Raw genomic sequence first — 22,861 nt, 5'->3', positions numbered from 1 at the left:
AATGCGTGGTGAAACTGCTTGTGCCACCAATTCAGTGCCAGGCACATGAGGGAAGTACCAGCATGTCACTTAACCAGCTCAGACGTTCCACCAAAGTACAGCAGCATGGTACATCGGCCCACGGCCCTGTTTGAAGCATCTGAACCAGTGGACCGTCATGACCACTTTAATTGTGGTTTATCATGATTCATACTAGGCAACTGGCCAGGGCTGACAACTGTAATAATAGCTTGGCTACATGATCCTTCCATGAAATGTTCTTGCAATAGTGAGGACAAGGAGTTCCAGGGATTGCACCTCTTCCAGTGGCTGTTCAAACAAGTGGATTGGAAATTCAATGACAGTACAAATCCTTGTGGAGAGACAGTGTAAGAGTATGTGACTTGCTGGCATTGAATGTCAGGTTCCAAGTATCTGACCAGCAACTTATCTTGCCCAGGTCACACAAAAGGGATTCAACAGCGGTTGGTCAACCAGTGTGAAGTATCATTCGACACAGGGTGGAGTCATCGACAAAATGGTAAAATTGGTTTTAAAGAGAATTAGACAGATCACTGATATAGATCAAGAATAATGTTGGTCCCAAGACGGTGCTCTGTGAAACCCCAACATGAAGGGAAAGATCATGGGAAAGCACACCATCAAGGGTCACCCACTGTTTCTGCTCATCCAGTAAATCAAGACAACCTTGTGCTGCGAACCCTGAATAGCAATTAATGGATGCCAACTTAGTAATCAGGGCCTCCTATTATTATTTTATATGCAGTACATGACTAGGAGTAGCATCATTTGGTAGATGGTGGGGTGTGGTAGGGTAAGGGGTGGGGTGTGGGAGGGTAAGGGGGAGAGGGAGGAGGATAAATAACATGGGAAGGTTATTTTTAAATTATTGCTTTGCATTTCCAAGTACGATCTATATTTCCTCATAGTCGCCATTTTCTCTGAATCTCGATATTCCCCAATGCTGAGAGAGTGAGCAGCAAATTTGATTGGTCAAGATGGTGTTTGTCCAAGCACTGCAAAACAGAAGGGTTTTGAAAGGACCTCAATAATATAACAGAATACATTTATTATAACAGGGATAAATCTCAAGAAAGGACTTTTACACCACCTTATTTGACACATTAAATTAGTTATTCATGCTTGTTTTTTGTGTCCTTCATCCCTAAAGAAAAGACGTCCCTAAAAACAGTTAAGTTTACTGTTTACTGCTTCAATTTTTTTTAACTGCCAGACAGGCAGATAGACTAAAACAATTATTGTACTCCTCTCTACACATGCACACTCAGGACATGATTATGTACAAGTTGCCAAATTGAGAGGCAAAGTCTTGCGAAACAGCAGGTTTGTTTTCAGATTCATATTCTCCAGTATTCAAGACATTAAATTCAATTTAAATTAAATTCACTAGTTCCTTGATCATTAACTGATGTCTGTAGACAGACAGCCAAACAGACAAAATGAACCAATTGCTTAACCGTGCTTTTTGCACATGCATGATAATGAGGAAGTTGCCCATCCAAAAAAGGATCTGTGAAAGAAAGAGAGTGTATGATAAGACTGAAACACAGTTCTTGGGATTCAAGCACTTGTGCCATCAGGACCAGTTGTAGAAGAGGTGTCGAGCTGGGTAACAAACCTCTCCACTAAGGCACTAGTAGAGAAGCCCACATGCTGTCGGGAACATCCTGTAATGAAGGAAGGGTGTATACAGGAAGGGGCAGATTTGGGACCTTGGTCTTTTGACTGAAGATAGAGTTCAAGAACTCTGCTTTTTCTCCAGCAGTGTTCAATATGACGACATGCTTTAGGAAGGAAGCTATTTTAGGAGAATGTATGCTCGACAAAGACCTGACCAGCTCCCACCAGGCTTTAGAGGATGGTGAAAGGCTGGAGAATTTGGATTGCATGTGAGTCTGCTCAATCTTTGTAATATTTTCTGGAAAAATAATCTCTTTTTCATTTTATTTTCTGATGCTTAAACGTGTGTACTGTTTTCCTTTAAAGTCTGACTGTACAGAGTTTCTTTTCGATGTGCCTGAGAGTGCAATGTATGTGCTGCATTTCCTTAGCATAGAGTACTGACATTCCATGAATTACAATAGCCAAGTATATCCACAGCGAATTATTTTCAGCTTCTGAATTTTATTCTCCTTTGTTGTATATTTGATTAAATATAGTTTCGGTGCCATGATGTTCATGGTGGTTTTCTTTGGCTCTCTGGCCTGCTTGCTCGGGTTTCTTGACACTATGTGAATATTGTGTACTTGCTCATTAATTAGTGTGTGTTATGCATGTTTTCCAAGCATTATGAAACGTATTAACCCTTACGAAAGTGAAAAGTGAAAACTGAGAAAAGATCAGTCAGAATCTGAAGTCAGATGTTGAGATAATTTGCCTTTTTTCACTGTACATGTTCCCCGAGAGGGGGAAGCCCCAAAGCCAACCTCCACTAATTCGGAGAGGCAGGGGAAGTGGGGTGGGAGTCAGTCTAGAGGGAAGGGGTGGGGAGGAGGGAGGGAAAGGGGTGGGAGTTGGGATCCGGCATTGTCTGGCAATGCCGGGCACCCCTGTAAGTGTGTATTAAAGCACATTCGACGAGTAACTAATTAAACATTGAAACACAAGCCTTATACACGCATTGCTAATGGGATGTCACGATGTGCACCTGTAGCGGAACATAGAGCCACGGCTGAGAAGGAAATGCTTGGGCCGAGGACGTGGTTCCTCATGCAAGCGAAAGAAGGAGTGGTACTCCACACAATTTCTCCAGAAAGCTTTGCTGGAGTCACGACTGCGAAACGAAAACTCCAAAAGGTCCTGGTGCATTCCCTGTGAGAGAATGGTAATTATCATAAACTTGAGGCCTCCAATTTGAGTTGAGACAACAATTGCCTACATGGTGATTTTCACTTGAGGAGTAAAATCTCCAATCACTTTACAAAAGAAAAAAGGTAGGAAAACAGTAAACTCGAAGGCCACTCGGAAGATCGCATACCTCCGCCACGCAATGCCTGATGCACGAGAACATATCAGGCCCAATACATTTTTGAAATATCATGCTATACAGTACCATATTGTTGTTGGCACTATCTCTCAATGGTGACGAATCACTTTAAAAATTAAAGAATTCTCATGTCCAGATCCAGATTCGGATCTTCACCAAATTGAATCAATTCGTCCTTGCTGCAAACCCAACCTGTCCACCAGGTTTCATCTGAATCAGTCCACAACTTTTTGAGATATCATGCTAATATATTAGTTTATCCCTTTCTCTCAATGGTAAAGAACCACCAAAGAAATTCGAATGGATTGTTAGCAGATCAGAAATATTTGTTCTTTGCTTTGCAACTCATTATAATCAACAATAAATTAAAATCTCCAAGGCAATAAAATCAACATTAAAATTAAAATTTCAAACACGTTGACATAATGGGAACCATTGAAGTATCTTGAGGATTGGAGGGTATTATTATATAGTCGTCAAGGCTCATGGAAGAGCAAAACGACAGGGGGAGAATGGAGCAACAGACAAAATGGGGCAAAAGGAAAACAGCGAGACAACAACAAACATGCACCACAGCGCAAGGAGAATAAATCCTTTTGCTGTGGTACAGCATTAGAGGTCAGGAACTGGAGAGTAATTCCTGGTGTTGGCTTAATGGTTAGGGTGGTGGGCTTTGGATCCTAGGATCCTGAGTTCAAATCCCCCTCAGCTTTTGAATTTATACCAGGTGGGGTTAACTCGGCCTGTCATCCTTCCGAGGTTCCATAACTTTTTGAGATATCCAGACAGGCAGACAGACAGGGGTGAAAACATAACCTCCATCCACCTTCAGTGGTGGAGGTAACTATGGCATTCCACAATGCAACAGAATAATAATTGAAACACTTCATTGACGCTGCCAATTCCACAAACTCAGTTTTTAAAAAATAACACCACTATCATTTTGGGATTGCTAAGTAACTGATATATAAGTAACACTACTGATTTATCCAGCCCATTTTTACTAATGAGGAAGTAGCACATTCACATTTTATTTGACATTACCCTGCTCAGTATGCTATATTGTGAGACGTCTGATTGTAAAGGCCAGATTTGTGATGTTAGATTGCAAAACTGCATGAAAAAACCCAAGAAGCATGTAAGTAATCTTTTTTTGCCCCCAAATCCCCAATCAGTCTCTCACTTACTCCCGACACATACAAACTTCCATAGTGTTGTTCCATTGTTACACAGAATGCCACTCACCCGACCATCTGGATGGAACTTTATGAGGAATCGTTTCCGCTTGAAACTCAGCTTGCGAATATGTGACCAGCTAAAGGCATTTATCTTTGTAGAGTTCTGCAAATAAAGCAGACAGTTTTTCACCTGCCAAATGGTAAGTAAAAGAGCATTGCGTTGGCATTAAAGGGGATGACTTGTGCAGGAGAGAGTGGTCTGTGTGGATGGGCATTTTCAAGTCCACACCTGATAAACAGATATTCCATAGTGAGCAACTCCCAGGTGGATAGGTGCTCCTTCACTATCTATGGCTACATGTAATTGCACTCCAAAGGTTTCAATGCAGCGAGCCAACTCAAGCACACGAAAATCCACTTCTGCTGGGGTTAACTCACTGCCAGACACAAAAAACAATATTGGTTTGTTACGTAAATCAAGACACGGTTTGTCTAAGCTTTGTAATTCTTATTAGCAGACCTTATAGCTCAACAAATCTATGGAATCTTATTACCAGTTAGGACTATGAATGAGCAAAGCACAAATGCCAGGAAGCTTTATTTTGACATTCCACTTGGGATAGTTAGCCTTCACAAGGGAATGCAGATGGCCAGTGAACAAATTCTGGTGACTGACATTTATTTTTTTCACCTTTTTTATTTAAAAAATTATTTTCTTTTTGTGGGGGTTTTCTCTAAATGCAATTTTCATTTTTAATTATTATCATAATTCTTAAATGCCAAAATCACAACTTCTCTTCATTTTTAACTTGGGTTTCAAAAAAAAAACATTTAATAAAATTAATCTGACTTCAATAACAGGGGAAGTATCAAATCCACAAATTGTAAAAGCCAGTAGGTGAAAGTTTGAACCACAATCAACCCAAATTTACATAACTTAAGCAAAGACCTGTGTCCCTGGTGTAACTCCAGGATCCGTGGTTCCAGAGCAGCTTGTTCAGGAACATAGCTCTGTTGATGTAGCTGCTCCAATGCAATGTCCATCTCACATTCACCGACATCAGCTGCACACAAAAAACATGTGTTATGCACAAAGTGCAAGATATGCTTCTCATTGTATGTAAATTTCTTTGTATGTCTTTACATACTTTATTTTAGGAAATAATTATGTTACACAACTGATTTCAGCCAATTAAGATTTTTACTTATATTGATACACCTCATATCGTATTTTTTATCCACGTAATTATCTGCATTGCTTTTGAAAAAAATATTTGTATTCATATCTTTTGGCTATAACTTTGCTTTGAATGAACAAAACTGAAATGTAGTTTTATTTTCCAATAAAATCCATGCTACGAAATGCGACTTACGCAGTCAGGTGATAATGCTGGGATACATTTGAGTTTGAGTCTGCAGTTATATAGCTGTTCCTACATTAATGAGTAAATGATGTTAAAAAAAATATTTGAACTATTCTTTAATGACTTGTGATATTCTTCATTTGCACTTTGGTTTGTGATCATGGCAAATCATCCACAAAAATACTAATGTGCCTTTGTTACAAGATGGCGATCAAGCAGCTCACTGTGGGAGTTTTTGGGGATATACTGTATGTAATGACATAATGAACAATATACATCTCCAGATTTGCTTTGTTAACCATTAAATGTGGGAAAAAGACTTTTCATTGTTGAAGTCCCAAAATTCAGAGATTTTTTTTCGAGTTTTAAGAATTTTCAAAACAGTAAAAAAAAATTTTGATCAATTATAAATCAATATCCTTTCGATTACATAATGTGTAACATGTTTATAATCAGCTGTGGTCAATTAGGTGAGAGATAATGGGCCACAGCTGCCATGATGTGTGAGAGATGATTGGTATCGAGTTAATTTGAGATACATATATAAGGGGTGTGTTAGCCAATGGGCAAACAGCACTTCATGTGCTGCCACCACCATGGATGGGTATCTACAACATCAAAAACAGGGCTTTATTGGCCCAATGTGAACTCTGCACGTGCCAAGGCCAGAGAGGAGCAGTGATCAATTTATGAATGTGTTTCTGTCCACTGATCACGGCACAAGCACTCCTTCCCCCTCACCCCCCACACCCAATGATGGCCTAACAGGACGTATCCTCTGGGACTTCATTTTATTATTTACATTGACACATTGTTCTTCAACATGATAGTGTAGAAGTAGCTCCCTTACATTTGAGCTGTCGAATCTGAGTTTGATTCCCAAACTGACAATAAACTGTCAGATTGATGCATTGCAGACATGGTGTTGCAACACAAAACGTGCCATTCCATAGATGCATGTTCAGCTGAGGTATCCATCTCAGACCTTCCTCAACACTAGATTATACTTCCTGATATCTCAGAGTGTGGTTGTTGTGTAGGCTGCAGCTCCAGCACTTTAAACAAATGTTACACACCCAGGTGTTGGAATGTCTCAGGCAAATAGCCATCTTTGGCTATAAATGACAACCTTGGAAATATAATGAATGAAGGATAACCATCTTTGGTTATAATAGTTCAGTGGGCTGTCACCATGTAAGCAATGAGGTCCTTGGATTTGAGTCCCGGGTTGAGTCAGATTTTTTTCGCACTAGCCCCATGCAGGAATTTATTCCTGTTTATTAAATTTCTATATGAGATTCATCTCTAATACACCTACACATACACATACATGGGGTCGGCCTCGCAGGCACATAAGACATCGGCCATTATAAAGCTTGCAGTGTTAGTGTAAGAAATTTCTGCAGACATCCCAAAGACTCAATAGCTCAGTGGACTGTCACTGTGTAAGTGATGAGGTTCTTGGGCCTGAGTCCACAATTGAATCAGAATTTTTTTTTACATGAGCCCCATACAGGAATCTATTCCTGTTTATTAAATTTATATCCTGTATATATATATATATATATATATATATATATATATATATATATATATATATATATATATATATATATATATATATATATATATATATATATATATATATGAGATTTGATACTCAAAATATTCTTTCTTCCCCTGACGTGTACCTACCCTCTCAACCCCCACAACCTCAAAATATAACTACACTCTGGAAAATCCATCATGCAGAACCTATAAAAAACACTTCCTTGACATTTTCAATGGTTTCATGTTCAGCTTCTGCACCAAAACTATAAGGAATAGGGTAGAATGGCAATAAAACCAGAGAGGGAATGCCTGGTACAGTGAAATAATGACATTTTTTAAAATGGTGCTTTTTCTTGCAACTTGGCCTTTTTGCTGATACCTTTACAAGCTTGTATCATGTCTTGCCGACAAGTATAGCATGTAAACAAGAAATATCATTTTGGGGTAACCAGGCACTGTACAGTAATATGTCACATCGGCCCTTGAAAAGTCAGAATCCTTACATTGAAGTAACAATGAAGATAACATTGCTGATGATCCTCGAGAGCAGGTGAGTTTTCCACCTGCAAGATCACGTCGTATCTGGAGCACGAAGTGATACCTGGCACAATACAAGATTGATGACACCATGTTGGAGGATCCACAAATTGGTATTTTCCACCATATTTCTCTGAATGACATCAATGACAAGGTACACATAGTGGTCGTTGATGAAAATAATGCTTTGTTTACTTCGTATTGTAAGATAAGGGATGATGCTAGCACTCTGAAGGTTTATTGAATGAGGAGGGTGGGTACAAAAGTAAAGCCTCTTATTTTGTGTTTTCAGATACATGAAGGAAGGCAACAAAATTCCTCCAAAAAGAATAATATTTTCAAGCCTTCAATCCAAGCTTTCCAAACATTATAATCAGTATTGTGACAACAACACCACTCACTGAAAATGGCTGCTAACTTTGAAGTGTGCACAAAGCAGAGAGCTGCAATTTGATATATTTCCCAATTGATATATATGTGCGTATTAAAACATGTGTATGGTCACTCTTCCATTGATATGAACACAGCTTGATGATGGCAGAGTGGAGAAACTGACCTCAGTTGCCCTGCAAGGGCAGTGGCACCAGAAAACAAGTGTTGAGTGAATGAGCTCATTCAAAACTAGGACACTTGGAAAAGCACATACCTCTGCCAGGCTGAACAGTTTACATTCTGTATCCCATTGATGGGTTGGATGTGCATCTGGACCTTCACCAAAATCTAATCAGCTTGTCCTTGTCACCTACCCAACTCATCCAACAAATTTTGTTTGAATCCATCCACAGCTTTTTGGAATATCATGTAAATGGTCCTTGACCAAGAGGGAATGAGAAATACATCGTTTTTGGACCTGTCTCTCAATGGTGAAGAATCACTTTTATGAAAAAAAATTAAATTCTCCTGTCTCGATCCGGATCTTCAACCAAAATTAATCAATTCTTCCTTGCACACACCCAATGTGTCCATCAAGTTTCTTCCGAATCTGTCCACAAGTTTTTGAGATATCGTGTTATATATCGGTTTCGCCCCATCTCTCAATGGTGAAGAATCACTTAAAAAAGAAAAGTAAAAGTTTTTGGCCCTATATCTCACAATGGCGAAAATCACTGAAGAAATTCGAGTGTCCGGATCCGGATGTTCACCAAAATCGAATCAATTTATCCTTCACAAACACCTAACCCTTCCACCAAGTTTCGGCCGAGTCCATCAATAACTTTTTGAGATATCCCACTCACGGCCAAACAAGCAAGCCGGTAGGCGGACATGGGTAGTCGACTACCCAATATAACCTGACGCGATGGGCCCATTCGATGAGGAGTGACCTGAGGATTAAGCACAAGAAAATGCATGATTCTAGCTTCAAGGGTTAATGCTGCAGATTGCTTTTTCGTTAAAATATCCCCACATTTAGAGGTTTTTCGGCCGTTGCTAGGCAACGGAGGGATCCATAGCAACGGTTCTCTCTCACACATAACTAGGACATACCATGAACCTACCATACCAGTTTCATGTACATCTGACTCATAGTGTCTGAGATATAACGAACTTTGTTTTTTTATTGTTTTCGACCAGGGTTCATTCAAAGTCTATCTTCTCCAACAGTTTTCATAGGATCCGGCTGGAAATTTTTGACAATATGGCTGAATGTACTGCCCACAGTCGCTCGTGACCCGATTTTTGATTTTCGAAAAAATTAATTTTTGAGATTTTTTTGAAAATTTCAAAGGTCCGTTGCTAGGCAACGGATGGGTCCATAGCAACGGTTCTCATTTACACACAACTAGGTCATGATATGAACCTACCAACCAAGTTTCATCGAAATCGCCATTGTATTAACGGAGCACTGGACCGAACAGACATACAGACAGACAGACAGACAAACATATCGACGGAAATACTGATAATAAGGGTAGACTAGATCGACTACCCAACAGACAAACAGGAGTGAAAGCATAACCTCCGTCCACCTTCATTGGTGGAGATAATAAAAAAAATTATCCAAAAAACCCCCAAAACAACTGAGAGCAGAGTAAAGAATTGTTACACACAAATGAGAAGTTACCAAAAAGGAATGAGATAAATGACAGACATATGAGGCGTTAAAATGAATGCTCATACAAAGGCCATTCAAACAGTTCTATAAATAAGATACTCACAATAGACCAATACCTCGTACGTTTTTGGCATGCGTTGGATTATTTGTGAGTATCTCGGTTATATCACTTTATGAGCACCCTATGCACATGTAAGCACTCGGCCAGAGTGGGAATGCAACATCATTTCCATTCGTTGAAAAACACAGATTTGCCAAAAAAACAAAAAAAAACAACCCCGAGTAAGATTAATGAAGAAAATAAACATAATAATGTTCTCAAGATTTATAACAGCAAGGTTATAGGAATTTAAAACAGATACCAATGCAGCCACTTTGACTTCACGTCGCCTGAACACGTGCTGCTCTTTGACTGCACAATGCATGGCAAACTGGGGTGAAGTCAAAACGTGCAAGTGGGCTCTTCGGCTCATGGTGAAGAAAAGATTGGTATCGACCTACCTTGTAAGCTCATCTTGTAACTGAGTGGGATCCGGTGGGTAAAACTTGACACACAACTTGAACACGGTGCTCCGTGGCTCTAAAACAATAGTAATAGTATACGGCCTTTATCCAGTCAGAACAAAAAGTTGCACATGACAGTGAGAATTCCATGCGTTTTAAAATACACTTCACTCTGATTCAAAAAAAAATTGTCAAAGCTGATATTTCTGGAGGATCACTATTTTAAGAGCATGCTGGTCTATTGCTTACTTTTGACCTGTTGTCCAATGGCCTTCACTGGATTAAGCCACACCTGCAAAGGAAAACCCGGTCAAAATATTTGTATTATGGCTCACCATTTTGTGCAAGATATTCTGTATAAAATGCATTATGACGAACAGGTAAGGATAAGGTAGAAATGAGGCATATGTGAGAGCAACTCTAAAAGTAAGGAATAAATGTGGAAAACGCTTTTGTAATGCTTACCAAGTTTTCAGACCTGTCATAGAATTCTAGGCCAAAATACTCTCTTTCAAGCAGGCCAAGGTGGTCAAATGCAGCCGACAGCAGGGCATCGCCTCTCGCTTTTTGCTGCACATAAATTTGTGAAAAACACATATACACTGTGTTACCAAAACCACCAGCATCAAAAGCCTAATGTTCCTTTCTTAAAGTCAGAATACAAGCCTCAGCTCTGTCCCACATATACTCAATCCCAGACTGAGATTGCCCTCTGCACTGAAAGCCAAGTATGGTTTCAAAGATGTGACTAAATGCAATTTAGGCAAAAAAAGAAAGCATATAAGAATAATTCATGATATAGCCAATCAGTTGGAAAAACTTTGGTTTCGAAAAATGTATTTTTTTTGTGTTTGAAAAAGGGATGATAAGAATCTTCTGAGACCATTTCATTGTTTACCTATTTGTGACATCATCATCTGATGGGCATTATTGTACTTCTTTAATGGTGCGGATGGGAGTACACTTTCCAACGTGTAACAAGCCAAGTGCTGAACTCCAGAACATTATGTCAAATATATATAATAAACAGTATTGCACCACCCTTCCCAAGTGATACCTTGTGTGCAGCTGCACATTTATTAGTGATTTGTTTTGTTGTTGTTTTTTTTAACTGGCTTTGTTGTACAAATTTAAGTTGGGGGAGATATTAAATAGTTGTATTGAGGAAATGGCAATCAAGGCAAGGAATTTTGTTTTAAAATATAAATCACGTTTTCACGAATTATTTTTCAATTACGAGTCTATGAGCTACTCTGTTTCCAGAAAAGGAGGTAAAGCCATGTGATTTGGCACAGAATGTCACAGACAACAATCGACGGCGACAAATCCGTAGCCGGAGTGCCCGTTTCCTCTATAAAGCAAGAAAAAGCAAACAATTCTACAACTGGCATCTGAATTGGGGTCAAAAGTGCTCTCAAGAAAACCTATATATACAGTATCTACTATAAATGGACGTGTGTGTGTGTGTGTGTGTGTGTGTGTGTGTGTGTGTGTGTGTGTGTGTGTGTGTGTGTGTGTGTGTGTGTGTGTGAGTCTGTGTGTGTGTGTGTGTGTGTGTGTGTGTGTGTGTGTGTGTGTGTGTGTGTGTGTGTGTGTGTGTGTGTGTGTGTGTGTGTGTGTGTGTGTGTGTGGTATGTTTTTTTGTGGAGTTCTACTGTGCATTCTGATGTGGAATGTGGAAGACCAAAATAATCGCCATGACCTCCTGAGTTCATTAGGCTAATTAACTACAGATAGTCTGTGAGAATTCCTATGTTTTAAATGCACACCATCTTAAGGTGAAAAGAGCAGCCTTATAATTCTAAAAGCAGGTGAAAAGAGCAGCCATTCCACAACATGGCCTTCTAATTAGAAAATATATAACAAAAATAATAAGATTGTAACAAAGCATATATGAATTAATACTAATTATATGAACGACAATAACAGTAGTCGTATCATTTGGCAATAATAATAACGAAGATATAACACAAGGAAATCAGACACAGGTAAAGGCCATTCAGCCCATCATGCCTGCGTGACATCAACATCACACTAATTTATCAACACCAGATCCAAAGAAGAAAATGCAAAATTTATTATTTTTAGTGTTTTTTGTGGTTATTTATACATTTGTTGATTTCTTTTAAGTTTTTGTAGTTTTTGAAAAAAAGATTCTTCTCCTCAGGGGAGGGGGCATGAGCTTGGTTAAAACACACACATCAACCACAGAACACCCCTTGATGAGACTCCCACCAACAGCACTCTGTACACGTGCACACAATCACCCATCAATGCTCAAACTACCTAAAAGTCCTGTCAACATCCTACACCCCTCTATCTCCATAACTTCCAGGTACCTATCTAATTATATTTTAAACTTATCTACTTTTTCTGCTGCCACTACCTTTCCAGGGAGGTCATTCTGTGCATTAACTACTCTCTGAGTGAAAGTCCCCTTGCCTTACAACCATCTTAACTCTCCTCTTCTTTACTCTCAAGCAATGGCCCCTGGTCCTATCACTGTCTACTCTGTTGAATAATTCATCTGTACTTATTTTATCTATACCTGTCATTATGTTAAACATCTCTATCATATCTCCTTTTAACCGCCTTCTTTCTAGTGTATGTAGCCCTGTCTCCTTCAGCCGCTCCTCATAGCTGAGTCTAGCTAGACCCGGAATCAATCGAGTAGCCCTGCGCTGAATCCTCTCTATGCCATCTTTGTCCTTCCTGAGTTGTGGTGACTAAAACTGCACACAATATTCTCGATGTAGCCCTCACTAAATTCCTGTACAATGTTAACACCACCTCTTTTGATTTATGAATGATCCCCCTCCGAATACAATCTAAAACCCTATTTGCTTTACCTGTAGCTGCCAGCCATTGTGCTGCCTGCTTACCTCCCATATCTATTACCAGCCCCAGATCCTTCTCACGTGTGACACAATCCAACATTACCCCTTGCATCCTGTAATCTCTATTTTCATTGTTCTTTCCCATCCACAACACCTTACACTTGCTCAGGTTAAATTACATCTGCCAATATTTTGCCCAATCTATGCAAGTATCAATACTTTCCTGAATCTGATCACCACCCCCTCTGCTATCCACCTTACCTCCGAGCTTTGTTTCATCTGCAAATTTGGAAAGCTTACTCTTCACCCCACTATCCAAATCATTAATGTAAATAATGAATAGTAATGGTCTGTGTACTGATCCCTGAGGTACCGCACTAATTTATCCTCCCAGCAAAACATCCTCCCACTCACAGCCACTCTTTGCTTCCTACCACGAAGCCAGTTTGCAATCCAATTAGCTACCTGACCAGCCACTCCACAAGCCTTCAACTTGGCTAACAACCACCGATGTACCTTATCAAATGACTTCATAAAGTCTAGATATACGATGTCCACTGCCTTTTCATCATCCACCGATTCAGACACTGCTTCAGAGAACTCTAAAAGATTTGTTAAACAGGAACTAACTTTGGTAAACCCATGCTGACTACCTTTAATCCGTTTGTATTTATTTAAATGGTTCCTCATCTGGTCCTTAATTAATGTCTCCAACACCTTCCCCACAACTGAAGTCAAACTACAAGTCTATAGTTTCCCAATTCTTCTCTGGATCCTTTCTTAAATAATGGTGGTACATTTGTTACTCTCCAATCCTCCGGTACCTGTCCTGATTCCAGTGAACTATTGAAAATATCCATTAATATCTCACTTAACTGCTCAGCCACCTCCATCAATAATCTCGGGTACATATTATCTCGGAGCCTTATCTACTATTAGATTTCCTAGCTGTTTCTTTACTTCCTCCACTCCAACCTGGATCTTCTGTAAAAGCCCTTCTTCACCTCCTTGATAAATATTCTCAGCGAGTGGCAATTCTCCTGACTGTTCTTGTGTAAAAGTTGAAGCAAAATACCTGTTTAATAAGCCTGCCATCTCACTTTCATCACGAACCACTCTCCTGTTGGCATTCCCCAATGGGCCCACACTGGTCCTAACCTGTTCTTTTCCCCTGATATACTTAAAGGCTTGCTATTATGTTTAATAATCTTAGCCATGTCCTTCTCATACTCTCTTTTGGCTTGCCGAGTTATTTTCTTAACTTGCCTCTGTATACTCCGATAGTGATATAATTGACATCATGGCTCTGTTTCCCAGACACTCAGGTCAACTGAGACCATAAATCATGAATCTGTAATCTCATCCTGGCTCAAGCATCTCTGGACTTGGTGAAAAAGCAATCCTTCTGAGCTTGGAAAAAATGAAGACTAGCTTGCCGGGATGATTGAGCCATTTGAGTATTCTGTGTCAGAGTGGTGACCAGTCCAGGATTGTGCGTAAAAGCCCAGGCGGCTGCTTCAGCAGCACTGATGCTCTGTAGAGTATGGGCCTGATGGATGGATATGGAATAGATTGACATCATGGCTCTATTTCCCAGTCACTCAGGTCAACTGAGAACATCAATCAGCAATCTGTAAATGAATGTCTTGGGTTTCACCACCCCCAATGCAATTTATTTTACTGCCAATGGAGTAAAATTTATTTGATGAAAACTATCAATTTCAAGTGTAGAATACTCCAGAGTGGAATCCTCCATCTTGGAGACATGATGAGCAAAATAGTTTTAACTTGTGCATTCATTGGTGGTCAAGTAACCTCAACAGAGACAGTCAATCAACCACACATCCACAGCCTAGGCGAAGGCACGTATGAGGGCGATTATGGTGCTTGAAAATGGTAAGGTCAACATGAGGAAGTTATGTAAATGCAAACTATCACAAACTGGAAAGCGTCCCAAAATTCACAGCCCGTCCAGTCCACTTTGTACTCAAACTCAACTTGACGAAAACAACTGTTCAAAACAAAAACAATGTAAATTTTATTAATTAGTCTTCTCCATATTTTTTAAATGATGGTTTGTTGAAAATTTGATGACGAAAGCTCAAATGGCAAACAAGAAAGCTCAAAAAGCAATTGGACAAAATAAAGAAACATGGAAGTTATGACAAAAACCAGGCCGCCTTGTGCTGCACTGCGGATCGGCGAAAACAATGCCTATTTGTACTCATTGTGACTTCGTCCTTTAACATTTTGACCCAATTATTAATTACTAACAACTGTTAGCTGCCTTGATCACTCCCAAAAATAAAATAAAAATAACCCGGGTAGCGTGCACATGAAGGAAAAACATACCTACTGCTTATAATTAAAAATGTCTTACTGTACTGGAAAATGTGGAGACAAGAATACAGTAAACCCTCCAATATCGCGGGTTCTACTATCACGGGTTTCTGCCAATCACGGGCAACCTATTGTGTTCTGATTCCGTTATCGTGGGATTTTATTTCGACCAATCGTGGTTTTGGAGTTGAGATGCGTCATCGTTTGCGTCCCATACGTGAACGATTACCTTCCATTACGAGCCTTCTGATGCTTCTCGCGCACCGTTTTTAATGAGCCCAAATGTGAAGCGATGGACAAAGTTAGTTGTACCAAAAGGCAGAGAAAGGTTATGACGTTGGGTGAAAAACCTTCCCCATTGTACTCCTCCTTTTTCGTAAACATTCATTATCCTTCAAATCTCATTACCAAACATTCATTTTCCAACTCCAGATTCGAACCTTATTGCCAAACACTTACTTTTCGACTCCCGGATTTGAACCCCCATTCTCAAACACACATTCTCATGCGCAGCTCATGAAACAAATTGAGGCAAAGGGAGTAATGACAGAGCAGGTTTTTAACACTGACGAGACAGCATGATTCTGCAAGAGGATGCCATCCCATACCTTGGGCCCCAAGCAGGGAAAATCGTAGTTCAAGGTAAGGTGGTTAAGGACCGTGTTACCCTTCTCCATTGTAGGTTGTAACAATGCTGCAGGCACCACACGTCATCGTAAAGTTAATGCTGCTTTTCTGTTCGCTGAATCACCTTCCACACTCACCCTTCCCTGCTCACCCCTTCCTCGCTCACCCTTTCCCCCGCTCCACTCCACCCTCCCCAGTCACCCCTTCCTCGCTCACCCTTTCCCCCACTCCACTCCACCCTCCCCCCTTAATAGTATCATCTCATCCTGAGCTAAGTCTTGTGTTTTCTTTTTGCGGCAAAGTACAGTGCAAGTATGTAATATGTTTACCATCACCCACCTTGCTGTGTTGTAATAAATTTAAAAGGTAAAAGTCATGTATTTTTGTTTAATTTACATTGTATTTATTTTATTGACAAGTTTATTTCAATGTCAACATGTTTTATATTCATATTTACATGTATATTTCAATAGTAATGTGTTTATTTCTGGCTACCATCGATCTTCCTCAATATTTTCTCGAAGTCCAGGAACTGAACCCCTCTCTTCCCATTGGCCCTTGGTTTCCATGATCGCGGTTTCAACTATTGTGACATTTTCCAGGAACCTAACACCTGCGATATTAGAGTTTACTGTTCTATACTGTAAATGGTGGAGACTTGTAATACCCTCTCCCACCTGGAGCGGCACTACATGATACGCATTCACAGAGATAATTTGTGTCCCCCGACCACCCCCCCCCCCAAACCAACGACAAAGATAAAAACATCCCATACACTAAATGGGGTCATGCTGATCCTATGTAGCAAGTCTGGATGTAATCGGGCCAGAACTGTAGGAGGAGTAGCACGACAAACAAACAAACACAGAAACCAATATCGGTCCATCAATTATCGCAAGGATTCTACTCCATATTCCCATAATGTTTGATGACAAAAGCTGAAATGGCAAAAGTTATGGCCTGGACACACACACACACACACACACACACACACACACACACACACACACACACACACACACACACACACACACACACACACACACACACACACAACCCCATCTCCCGCTACACAAGTAGATGGGCTGAAAAACACCTACCTGCTTATTCACCAAAGACAACTAGTGTGTCAATATATTCTTGCTAATTCATCTCTTGTAATATACAGGGATCTCAGGTTTATGGTGGAGGTTATAAATCCAAATACACGCAGGAATTCAAGCCACAGCTGGACCATTGCCCAGGACATGAGGAGGCATCAGCAGACTTTTACATTAATTGCAAGGAACACCAGGGGACATTGGACAAATCAACAGAATACATAAAATGCGAACTTCGGGTGAGCTAAGTCTTCACAATGAGAATGCCAAAGACTTGTCATATTGACACACAAACACAAAACACTGCAATTGGCTTATATTTCAATCAAAGTGTGGTACAATACATGATGCTCATAGTCACAGGAAGTACAAAAATGATTCCACTGCACATTCTGTACAGACAGTTTACCGTCCAGAAAAAGAAAATCATTTTGCTTTTGTAGTCTAATGATACCACAGTGTGATACATTTTGCACAAAATGAGTAAATTTTTGTTTGCACCAGCTGGCAATCTTGCAGTGCACAATGTCTGCGAAAGCCATTTTACTCCGATATAATCATTCCATGGATATCAAAAGCCCAGCAGAGGCTGAGCTCACAAGTGTGAGATGTACCCAAATTATCACGATTTGAAAAGGAAAAGGATTGACATATCAGGTCACTGAATTCAACCACCTATTATTTTTGTGGTCACCATAGATGAAAAGTTCAACATAGACCAAAAGGTCAACACAGGTGAAATTTCTAAAATCCTCAATTTTAATCCTATTAACTTGAAATTTGAAGAGCATTTGCATATCAGGTCACTGAATTCAACCACCTATTATTTTTGTGGTCAGCATAGGCAAAAAGGTCAAAATTGACCAAAAAGTCAACATTGGCAGAATTTCTAAAATCCTCAATTAAATTATCATCCGATTGACTTGAAATTTGAAGAGCAGTTTCATGTCAGGTCGATAAATGCAAACACCTATTAATTTTAAGGTAAACATAGGCCAAAAGGTCAAAATAGGCCAAAATGCCAATTTGGGGCAATTTTTCTAAAATCCTCAATTTTCATCTGATTGAATTGAAATTTGAAGACCATTTTCATGTCAGGTCGCTGAATTCAACTACCAATTAATTTTAAGGTCAAAAAGTCAACACAGGCCAAATTTCTAAAATTGATAATTCAGGTCAAAAACTATCACTATATCTCAAAAAATTGTGGACGAGTTATGACAAAACAAGGTGGATGAGTTGGATAGGTGACAATAACAAGAGGATTAGATTTTAGTTCGGATACAGCCCATCGGTGGGATACAAAACGTAAACTGTTCCACCTGGCAGAGGACTGCGCCCGACCGAGTGCTATTCTACTTTGTGCTGTTTTGCTAAGTTGTCACTCTATGATGATTCGTTTTGGCAAGATATGTTAGTCAGCTTGTATGTTTTTTTTTTCTTTGTTTGTCTGTAATCACTTATACAAAATTCTGCAGAGCACAGTTATCATCGGAAATTTTTGTAACTTCGCATATCAGAGGCCGATAGAGGTCCCTTTCAGTGCACAAAATTTTGAAGGTCAAAGGTCAAGGTCACTTTGGCGCAAATCAGGGGAGTCGACGAAACCCTTATTTTTTGAGTAATTTTGATTGGATCGTCTTCAAACTTCATGGGAATATAGTTCATGGTCTGGCGCTCAGCTGATTAATTTTTGGTGGCGATTGGCCTTGACCTTCATATGTTTTTTGTTTTTTTTGTTTTTTTGTTTTTTTGGTCTGTAATCACGTATAAATCACTCTGCAGAGCACAATTGTCATTGGAAATTTTTGTAACTTCGCATATCAGAGGCCTATAGAGGTCCCTTTCAGTGCACAAAATTTTGAAGGTCAAGGTCAAAGGTCAAGGTCACTTTGGCGCAAATCAGGGGAGTCGACGAAACCCTTATTTTTTGAGTAATTTTGATCGGATCGTCTTCAAACTTCATGGGAATATAGTTCATGGTCTGGCGCTCAGCTGATTAATTTTTGGTGGTGATTGGCCTTGACCTTCATGGTTAGCGCCTGAGGTCAAACATATTTGACCCCAAGGTCAAATTTTCAAGTTTTAAGAACCATATCGTGTAGTACCTCAAATTGAACATCTCGATGAGTGCTTTCTAGATATGTAAAGCTTGAGACATTATGACGTCATTTGGTGATGTTATGAGGCAAAAGCATATTTTTCAAGGTTACTCTGTAGAACGATTATCATCGGAATCTCTCGTAGGCAGATATTCCTCAAGGAGTCGCTCCTGGTGGATAGCAGCTCTGTTCACCTCGGTGTGACCTCAAAGAAGTCACACGTGGTCACCTTTTGGCAAGATACGGGTCACCCTTTCAGGTGACATTGGTTTATTCATTTGTCTGTTTGTTTTTGTGTGTAGGATATCTTAAAAAGTTGTGGATGGATCCAAATGAAATTTGGTAGGCAGGTTGGGTGTGTGACAAGGACGAACTTATTAGATTTTGGAAAAGATCCAGATCCGGATTCGACTCCTGGAATTTTAAAGTGATTCTTCACCATTGAGAGATAGGGCCAAAATGATATATACCATATATCAAAAAGTTATGGATGGATTTGGATGAAACTTGGGGGGCAGCACATTGGGTGTGTGACAAGGAAGAATTGATTCAATTTTGGTGAAAATCCGAATCCAGATCCGAATTCGAGAAATTTTTAAGTGATTCTTCTCCAATGAGAGATAGGGCTAAACTAATATATAGCACAATATCTTAACTAGTTGTGGACGCATTCGGATGAAACTTGGTTTACAGGTTGAGTGTGTGACCATGACAAATTGTTTCGATTTTGGTGAAGATCCGGATCTGGATCTGAGTATGACAGTTATTTAATTTTAAAAGTGATTCTTCATCATTGGGAGATAGGACCAAAAACGAAATATAACATGATATTTCAAAAATGTATTGGGCCCAATATGTTGTCGTGGATCAGGCATTACATGACAGGTATGCACTCTACCGAGTGCCCTTCTACTTTTTCCTGCTCTGGTCTTCTTCTCTATACTCTATACATGCCTTTTTGAAATATTTACCTCCTCTCTGGAGAGAGGTTGTGCTTTCACCTCTGTTGGCTGTTTGTTTGTCTGTCTGTGAGGAGGATATCTCAAAAGTTATGGACGCATTCAGACAAATCTTGGCAGACAGGTTGGGTATGTGATAAGGACAAACTGATTCGATTTTGGTGAGGATCCAGATCTGGGTACAATAGGTTTTTTTTAATTTGTAAAGTGATTCTTCATCATTGAGAGATGGGACCAAAATGATAAATAGCATGATATCTCAAAACGGTGTGGACAAGTGTTATGACAAAACAAGGTAGATGAGTTGGGTAGGTGACAAGAACAAGCCAATTCGATTTTGGTTAACGTCCAAATCCAGATCTGGCATACTAGTGGGATACAACACATAATCTGTTCAACCTTGTGGAGGTATGCACTCTAACAAGTGTCATTCTAGTTGTCTTTGTCTTTGCCAGCTTGTCATTGAAAATTGGCATTTACAGTGCCTTCAGAAAGTATTCTCAGCGCTTGACTTTTTCACACTTTGTTGAGTTACAGCCTGAATTTAAAATGGGTTACATTTAAATTTTTTGTCACCGATCTACACAAAATACCCCATCATGATAAAGTGAAAACATGTTTTGAAGATTTTTTTACACATTTATTAAAAATGAAAAGCTGAAATGTCTTGTGTTAAGAAACACTCAACCCCCTGAATCAGTACTTTGTAGAAGCGCCTTTGGTGGTAATTACAGCTTCAAGTCTTCTAGGGCATGTCTGTGTCAGCTTTGTACATCTGGATTTGGGGATTTTCTCCCATTCTTCCTTGCAGATTTGCTCAAGCTCTGTCAAGTTTGACAGGGAGTGTCGGTGAACAGCAATCTTCAAATCTTTCCACAGATTCTTAATAGGATTCAAGTCTGGACTTTGGCTGGGCCACTCAAGGACTTCCATGTTCTTGTTCTGAAGCCATTCCAGTGTTGCTTTAGCTGTATGCTTGGGGTCATTGTCCTGTTGGAACGTAAATCTTCGCCTCAGTCTAAGGTCTTTTGCTGAAGCAGGTTCTCCTCAAGGATTTGCCTGTATTTGGCTCCATTCATTATTCCCTCTATCCTTACAAGTCTCCCAGTCGCTACTGCTGAAATTGAATTATATACTTGAACACTACAGAATACAAATCACCTTCATAATACTGTATTTCCAAAATAGCCCCCATTGTTTTAATGATTTTGCTGTGTGGAATTAAAGTGCTAGCCCATGTTTATGTACAAATTATGTACATCGGGTTTTTTTACAACTAAAATGGCTGCCAGTCAGCCATCGGAATCCTCCCCCCTCCCTCCTCTCTCCCTCCCCAAACAACCCCTGATCCATCCCTTCACTCCTCTTGAAACATCCCCTCACTTCCCTAACACCTCTCGATCCATCCCCTCACTCCTCTTGATCCATATCCTCATTCCTCTTGATCCATCCCCTCTCCCTCCCCTCACTCCTCTCGATCCATCCCCTCCTTCCCTCTCTCGCCCCTATCCCACTGCTATCCCTTTCTCTTCCACTCCTCTTCCCTCTCCCTCCCACTCTTCTTCCCTCTCCCTCCCACTCCTCTTCCCTCTCCCTCCCACTCCTCTCTCCCTCTCCACCTCCCCTCTGTCCCTCTCCCCCCTTCCCTACCTCGTCTCTCCCTCCTCTCCCCCTTTCCCCCTCCCCCCTTCCCACACTTAATATTCCCGTCAGTGAAGCGACAGATTGTATTTGCTCCTAATATAATACACTGTGTGTATAATACATTGATTATTCCTTTTTGCCATTAAGATGTTCATCATTTTTCAATCACTGCGAACAATGGCTCCTAGCGTAATTGTAATTACTAGTACGTGCCCGTAAAAAAAAAAATAAAAAAAAAATAAAAAAAAATAATAATAATAATAATAATAAATAAATAAACCACCACAGGCCGTTTCTTCACTCTCACGTGCCCGGACGTGCGTGACCCGGAAGTTCGATATTATTCGCAGTTACGATTATTCGCAATTTATTTTTAATACCCAATTATTCAATTAGCACCAACGTATTTTACCTTTTCGCAATGTCGTGGCAAGGAAAAACAAAAAGAGAAGAGAAGAGAGAGAAAAAATTTACTTCCTGGTTCGGAGCATACCAGCACTCTGATGTTCCCGAAATGTATACACCGTCTAATATGAAAACGATCATAACTTGGGCCATTCTGTTTATCTATAAATGCGCATAAGAAATTGAGAAATTATTAGAATACACGAAGTCATCACTCTCCGGAAGCCCGTACGTTGTAATGTGGAACGCGGCTGTGCTTCCCTTTCCCATCGGCCACGCCCACGCAACAACGTGTCTTCCCATTGGTTTGGTAAATAAATGGCCATAACTTGGGAAGCACTTGTCCGATTAATATCAAACCTTGAAAAGGCACATCCTCAGGTCCCCAGCAATATACCTGGCAAGTTTCAATTAGATCGGACCAGAGGTTGTCGAGAAACAGCGGTCTCACACACACACACACACACACACACACACACACACACACACACACACACACACACACACACACACACACACACACACACACACACACACACACACACACACACACACACACATTGCTGGAATTATAGATAGATGTCATGTGACTTATCAAAAAGGGTTCTTATTTTTCTTTGAAGAGAAAGCAATATTTGTCATCCTTACTTTTC

At 40.0% G+C, this 22,861-nt stretch overlaps 1 protein-coding gene and 1 long non-coding RNA gene across 14 annotated transcripts in view; one reads left to right on the top strand and one right to left on the bottom strand.

Moving 5' to 3' along the window:
• Positions 1 to 22,861, bottom strand: part of LOC147023621 (FERM, ARHGEF and pleckstrin domain-containing protein 1-like) — an 88,898-nt gene that overhangs the window by 47,691 nt on the left and 18,346 nt on the right. For 11 of the 12 annotated variants that reach the window (XM_085889186.1, XM_085889192.1, XM_085889193.1 and 8 more), the window contains 8 exons: positions 10,660 to 10,764; positions 10,444 to 10,486; positions 10,192 to 10,270; positions 7,604 to 7,701; positions 5,135 to 5,249; positions 4,475 to 4,622; positions 4,253 to 4,375; positions 2,669 to 2,832 (listed from right to left, as the gene is read on the bottom strand). In XM_085889186.1, coding sequence (XP_085745312.1) covers positions 2,669 to 2,832; positions 4,253 to 4,375; positions 4,475 to 4,622; positions 5,135 to 5,249; positions 7,604 to 7,701; positions 10,192 to 10,270; positions 10,444 to 10,486; positions 10,660 to 10,764 — 875 coding nt within the window. The remainder of the gene's footprint in view (positions 1 to 2,668; positions 2,833 to 4,252; positions 4,376 to 4,474; positions 4,623 to 5,134; positions 5,250 to 7,603; positions 7,702 to 10,191; positions 10,271 to 10,443; positions 10,487 to 10,659; positions 10,765 to 22,861) is intronic. The other variant, XM_085889188.1, reaches the window with a different exon arrangement.
• LOC147023622 (uncharacterized) overlaps positions 1 to 22,861 on the top strand; it is a 78,772-nt gene that overhangs the window by 55,624 nt on the left and 287 nt on the right. The window lies entirely within an intron of this gene.

This window comes from Eptatretus burgeri, chromosome 7 (assembly GCF_056783735.1).
Source record: "Eptatretus burgeri isolate ZD-2024b chromosome 7, Ebu_testis_v1, whole genome shotgun sequence".
NCBI classification, from domain to species: Eukaryota; Metazoa; Chordata; class Myxini; order Myxiniformes; family Myxinidae; genus Eptatretus; species Eptatretus burgeri.
The sequence above is the reverse complement of the archived record's forward strand: the minus strand, read 5'-3'. Positions and strand labels throughout refer to the sequence as shown.